This window comes from Crocuta crocuta, unplaced genomic scaffold (genome assembly GCF_008692635.1).
Source record: "Crocuta crocuta isolate KB4526 unplaced genomic scaffold, BGI_CrCroc_1.0 scaffold27, whole genome shotgun sequence".
NCBI lineage: Eukaryota > Metazoa > Chordata > Mammalia > Carnivora > Hyaenidae > Crocuta > Crocuta crocuta.
The window spans coordinates 6733546-6740344 of NW_027532250.1; the positions used below are offsets into that span (position 1 = coordinate 6733546).

General features: G+C 43.0%; 1 protein-coding gene across 2 annotated transcripts in view; it reads left to right on the plus strand.

Moving 5' to 3' along the window:
- Positions 1–5949, plus strand: part of ADNP (activity dependent neuroprotector homeobox) — a 28447-nt gene extending 22498 nt beyond the window's left edge. For both annotated transcript variants that reach the window (XM_077778380.1, XM_077778379.1), the window contains one exon: positions 1526–5949. In XM_077778380.1, the coding sequence (XP_077634506.1) occupies positions 1526–4633 (3108 nt within the window). In that variant the 3' untranslated portion in view covers positions 4634–5949. The remainder of the gene's footprint in view (positions 1–1525) is intronic.
- Positions 5950–6799: the final 850 nt, after the last annotated feature.

The following is a 6799-nucleotide window of genomic DNA, read 5'->3' on the forward strand; positions in this document are numbered from 1 at the left end:
TACTTTGGCTTTTTTATTTCTCGGTGTCTAAAATGTTCCCTCCAACATTCTGTTTATCTGCGGTCATCCATCATTATTTTTGTGTCTGTCACAATTCTTGGTGTGTGGTTTGTTTTTTGCTTTTTGTTTTCTTTTTGGAGAGGGTATTTTTTCTCTGTTGCTATCCTCCACCTGGTGTGGGGCAGGGTGGCTCTGTCAGGATGGCATTGACAGGTGTTAAATTTTTACAAATTAGAATTATAAACACTGCTAGGTAGTTAAAGGGGACGATGTGACAGTGAAGGTGGTCTGTAGGTGGTAGTTCTGTCCCGTAGGGAGAAACGATATGGTCACTGCAGATTTTACTTTTCCCTATTTCAGTAGTGATTAGAACTCTAATTATTGATCTGTTTATCCATTGGAATATACTTAGCAGGGAATTAGTGCTTTTAAACTCTGTCAGTAGTTACCTGATTTTTTCTTCTAAACATATTAACCAGAACTCTTAGAATGGAAGAGCTTTCCAGTGGGACAGATCACTTAATTTGGTTTTATGAATCCCAGAGCTTCCCGTTCTAATACTAAACAAGGGTTGAGCTTTACGGAAAAGCAGAGTGTTTTATACTGGAGCAAACCAGTGTCCGAAACCTTAAGTTTCTAGGAAGGAAAGGGAATCTCTTGCCCAGCTTGTGTTTCACTGGTCTTCAAAGGACAAACTGCACAGGTGCTAATGAGCATAATTCTGGAAGTTGCTCTTTGAAATCAGTATATTCTGCAATACTTTGTTGGCTTTTTAACACCATGCACTCCTCACAGTCTATAGGAAATTTTTATTTAACTTCTTAATTTGAATCAAAGCAGCTGTCACTTCATTACTTCTTTTGAAGCTGCTCTTGCTTGAGAAGAGAGAGTATGGCTTCTAGAAGAAAGCAGACTCTTCAAATCAGTAGCTTTTTGATCAGCAATGAAATCTGAATACTACACTGTACTTCAATCAGAGGAAAAAATGTTCTGAGATTTTTGAAGATTCTCCATGATGGGAAGGATAAAAGGTGTATCTTTATGTCTTACTGCCTAATTGCAGACAGCACTCTGGGCCCGGAGTTGTACTGAATAGTAAGTCTGAACCCTTTAGCAGTTTACTGATTCAGGGAGTGAAAGTGATTTCACAGGGTTTATTCTTGTCGTTTTCTAACTGTAAAATGTTTATCTTTGAAGCCATTTGTCTTCGGCTTCTCTAACCAGTCAACAAATAGGACTTTGATCTTTCCTAAACATTAAGGGAAAACTTAGAATGGAGTTTTTTATTTATACTCTGGGAACCAAATAATTTTATTTGGTTTAAAACTGCTTTTCCATCTGGGTTTATATTTTGTACATTCATTTTGCAAAAGGAAAAAAATGCATTACAGAATTTCAGTTCTAAAAATAGCATTATGTCTATATCTGTTAAAAACCGAGGCCGTCTGGGGAGAAGACCTGGAGCCTGTTGTTCCCTCTCTGGGGTGGCGTTGCCTTCTGATTCCAGTTTTTGTCTTTTCTTTAGGACTACCGGACAAAACCTTTTTGCTGCAGTGCTTGTCCATTTTCTTCAAAATTTTTTTCTGCCTACAAAAGTCATTTCCGGAATGTCCATAGTGAAGATTTTGAAAATAGGATTCTCCTTAATTGCCCCTACTGTACCTTCAATGCAGACAAAAAGACTTTGGAAACACACATTAAGATATTTCATGCTCCAAACGCCAGCGCACCAAGTAGCAGCCTCAGCACTTTCAAAGATAAAAGCAAAAATGATGGCCTTAAACCTAAGCAGGCTGACAGTGTAGAACAAGCTGTTTATTACTGTAAGAAGTGCACTTACCGAGATCCTCTTTACGAAATAGTTAGGAAGCACATTTACAGGGAACATTTTCAGCATGTGGCAGCACCTTACATAGCAAAGGCAGGTGAAAAATCACTCAACGGTGCAGTCCCTTTAGGTTCAAATGCCCGAGAAGAGAGTAGTATTCACTGCAAGCGATGCCTTTTCATGCCAAAGTCCTATGAAGCTTTGGTACAACACGTCATCGAAGACCATGAACGCATAGGCTACCAGGTCACTGCCATGATTGGGCACACAAATGTGGTGGTTCCCCGATCCAAACCTCTGATGCTAATTGCTCCCAAACCTCAAGAGAAGAAGGGCATGGGACTCCAATCGAGAATTGGTTCCCTTGCTTCTGGAAATGTCCGGTCTTTGCCATCACAGCAGATGGTAAATCGACTCTCAATACCAAAGCCTAACTTAAATTCTACAGGAGTCAACATGATGTCTAATGTTCACCTACAGCAGAATAACTATGGAGTCAAATCTGTAGGTCAGGGCTATGGCGTTGGTCAGTCAATGAGACTGGGTCTAGGTGGCAACGCACCAGTTTCCATCCCTCAGCAGTCTCAGTCTGTGAAGCAGTTACTTCCGAGCGGAAATGGAAGATCTTATGGGCTTGGGTCAGAGCAGAGGTCCCAGGCACCAGCAAGATACTCCCTGCAATCTGCTAATGCCTCTTCTCTCTCATCAGGCCAGTTAAAGTCTCCCTCCCTCTCCCAGTCACAGGCATCCAGAGTATTAGGTCAGTCCAGTTCCAAACCTACTGCAGCTGCCACGGGCCCTCCCCCAGCCAATACTTCCTCAACTCAAAAGTGGAAAATATGTACAATCTGTAATGAGCTTTTTCCTGAAAATGTCTATAGTGTGCACTTCGAAAAAGAACATAAAGCTGAGAAAGTCCCAGCAGTAGCCAACTACATTATGAAAATACACAATTTTACTAGCAAATGCCTCTACTGTAATCGCTATTTGCCCACAGATACCCTACTCAACCATATGTTAATTCATGGTCTGTCTTGTCCATATTGCCGTTCAACTTTCAATGATGTGGAAAAGATGGCGGCACACATGCGGATGGTTCACATTGATGAAGAGATGGGACCTAAAACAGATTCTACTTTGAGTTTTGATTTGACATTGCAGCAGGGTAGTCACACTAACATCCATCTCCTTGTAACCACATACAACCTGAGGGATGCCCCAGCTGAATCGGTTGCTTACCATGCCCAGAATAACCCTCCAGTCCCTCCAAAGCCACAGCCAAAAGTTCAGGAAAAGGCAGATATCCCTGTTAAAAGTTCACCTCAAGCGGCAGTGCCCTATAAAAAAGATGTTGGGAAAACCCTTTGCCCTCTTTGCTTTTCAATCCTAAAAGGACCCATATCTGATGCACTTGCACATCACCTGCGAGAGAGGCACCAAGTCATCCAGACGGTCCATCCCGTGGAAAAAAAGCTCACCTACAAGTGCATCCATTGCCTTGGTGTGTATACCAGCAACATGACCGCCTCGACTATCACTCTGCATCTAGTTCACTGCAGGGGTGTTGGAAAGACCCAGAATGGCCAGGATAAGACAAATGCACCCTCTCGGCTTAATCAGTCACCGGGCCTAGCACCTGTGAAGCGCACTTATGAGCAAGTGGAATTTCCCTTGCTGAAAAAGCGAAAGTTAGACGAGGACAGCGACTCGCCCGGCTTCTTCGAGGAGAAGCCTGAGGAGCCGGTTGTGTTAGCTTTAGACCCCAAGGGTCACGAGGATGACTCCTACGAAGCCAGGAAAAGCTTCCTAACGAAGTATTTCAACAAACAGCCCTATCCCACCCGGAGAGAAATTGAGAAGCTGGCCGCCAGTTTATGGTTGTGGAAGAGTGACATTGCCTCCCATTTTAGCAACAAGAGGAAGAAATGTGTCCGAGACTGTGAAAAGTACAAGCCCGGCGTGTTACTGGGCTTCAACATGAAAGAACTAAACAAAGTCAAGCACGAGATGGATTTTGACGCTGAGTGGCTGTTTGAGAATCACGATGAGAAGGATTCCAGAGTGAATGCCAGTAAAACTGCCGACAAAAAGCTCAGCCTCGGGAAGGAAGAGGACAGCTCCTCAGACAGTTTTGAAAATTTGGAAGAAGAGTCCAATGGAAGCGGTAGCCCCTTTGACCCGGTGTTTGAAGTTGAGCCTAAAATCCCTAATGATAACCCAGAGGAGCACATACCGAAGGCCCTTTCTGAGGATGCTTTAGAATCAGAGAAGCTAGACCAAAACGAGGAGGATGGTTCAAAATACGGAACTGTTCATTTGACTGCGGAGCCAACCAAACTAATGCATGATGCTTCTGACAGTGAGATTGACCAGGATGATGCTGTCGAGTGGAAAGATGGCGCTTCTCCGTCGGAGAGTGGTCCTGGTTCCCAACAAGTGTCAGACTTTGAGGACAATGCATGTGAAATGAAACCGGGAACCTGGTCTGATGAGTCTTCCCAGAGTGAAGACGCAAGAAGCAGTAAGCCAGCTGCCAAAAAAAAGGCTACCGTGCAAGGTGACAGAGAGCAGTTGAAATGGAAGAATAGTTCCTATGGAAAAGTTGAAGGGTTTTGGTCCAAGGACCAGTCACAGTGGAAGAATGCATCTGAAAATGATGAGCGCTTATCTAACCCACAGATTGAGTGGCAGAATAGCACAATTGACAGTGAGGATGGGGAGCAGTTTGACAACATGACCGATGGGGTCGCTGAGCCGATGCATGGCAGCCTGGCCGGAGTCAAACTGAGCAGCCAGCAGGCGTAAGGGCCAGGCTCTCTGTGGCAGCGGGGACGCGCTGCAGCCTGGAACTCTGCTCTCCTGGCGGCAGGACTGCACAGCTGGACTCTTAACTGGCACTGCCTTGTGAGCGCCGGGTCATCGGGCTGTGGGAATGCGTGGCCACTGCAACCCGGTGGTTATTTCTAAGTCTGTGACACACGATTGGCTGATCTTGCATTGGAACCTGCTGTGACAGACACAGTAAATAAATGTGAAAAACCAATAAGCTGGTGGCTCACGAGCGCACATGAGGAAAAGCAGAGGTTTATTTTATCTGCCTTCTCGACATTTCTTTCCCTCTGTGAAATGTTTGGTTGGATGTTCTTGGGAAGCGTTCTCCCAATTCACGCGGTAGTGTAGGGCCAGCAGACAAGCTGCCAGTCCGATGTGTATAGTAGACTTTGGGGAAAAAAAAAATCAAATTTTTTTTCATGTATTCATTCTGAATAGTTGAAATGTATATTTGTACAGTCTTTTAGACCTATTCAAGTGATGCCTATGATATTGTTATTGTGTACCCATCATAGAGTTCTTTTTTTAGTGTTGCCCTTGCTGTGTAATAAACGCTATCTCTAGTTTACCTAGCAAAAGCTTGAAACTGCGCTAGTATGGACTTTTGGACAGACTTAGTTTTTGCACATAACCTTGTACAATCTTGCAACAGAGGCCAGCCACGTAAGATATATATCTGGACTCTCTTGTATTATAGAATTTTTCTCGTTCTGAATATCCTTGACATTACAGCTGACAGAAACAAAAACTGGTATTTCAGATCTGTTTTCTGAAATCTTTTAAGCTAAAATCACATGCAAGAATTGACTTTGCAGCTACTAATTTTGACACCTTTTAGATCTGTATGAAAGTGTGTTGTGTTGAAGCAGCAAACCAAGGAGTGCTGCCTTTTGGATATTTAGTTTTATCTTTAGTTAAACACCACCCTGGTGTATTCATTTATACCATCTAATATATGACACACTGTTGTAGTATGTATAATTTTGTGATCTTTATTTCCCTTTGTATTCATTTTAAGCATCTAAATAAATTGCTGTATTGTGCTTAATGTAAATATTTGCTTTATTACACATGACAGTCCTGTGTCCATTATGTCTTGTGCCAGTTGATGCCATGGCTCACTTTCATCAGAGACAGAAGCCACGGCCGCGGAGGAAACTTGTGAAAGACCGAGATGCGCCATTGGCATAAAGAATGCTTTCTCTCTAGGCACCTGTTACAAATTCTTTTGGTTTTGTTTTGTCATTTTCCTTTTTTAACAGCTAAAATAAACATCCTTGAGTTTTTCAGTTCCCCTTGTGTTAAGGAGCAGAGCCTGCTTGTATATGTAAATGTCTCCGTGATAAAAGGATGTAAACAAATTGGCATTAATGTTCAGGCAGAGTGTTAATGCCCTGCCTTCTTCTAAAGGAAACAAACGTTAGTTTTCACCTTATAACGGGAACAATTGTACTAAACAGGCAACTACTCTCAGCTTTTGTTGTAACGCTCTTCACCATCTTGCTATTAAAAAGGCTTTGGAGATCACACACTGGAGGGCTGTTAAGATGGAAGGAGCAGCCATATTTACTGTACAGATTCCCAGTAGCAACTTGGACTAAAGAGTGGAGGGTTACAAGGAGGCAGTGTTAGGCCACCTTTTCAGTAATTACAGCTATGATGGAAAGCTCCAGTCCGTGCAGTGGGCAGAAGCAGGGCAGGCACCTCTCGGGGACATTGGTCCAGAGAGTTCTTAAGTGGCTGGCTTCTGTAATTTCTAAGACTCCCTCCAATAGATAGGTGTAACGAAAGCATTAACAAGACCAAAGAAAGTTGAACAGCTTCCTTCTAAAATGTTAAGTCCTGCTTCTCGAAAAATTACAGGAGAAAGCGCAAGAATATACTAGAACCTTTAGGGCATTTGGGGCTGGCATGGGGTGTCTTTTAAATCTGTTATACAAGTAGATTATAAATTCTATAGACCCCAGCTAATACTTAGGACAGGATGTCCCCAAATTCAGAGGTCACAAACTACCAAATCAAAAACCGGCATTGAGAAGGCCGCTTTTCTCTTCCTTAAGGATAGTAATAGCAGCTGAATTGAAGCCATCTCCTACTTGGTTTGAAAGTCTGCTGAATAAGTTCCTAGGCGGGAAGGAC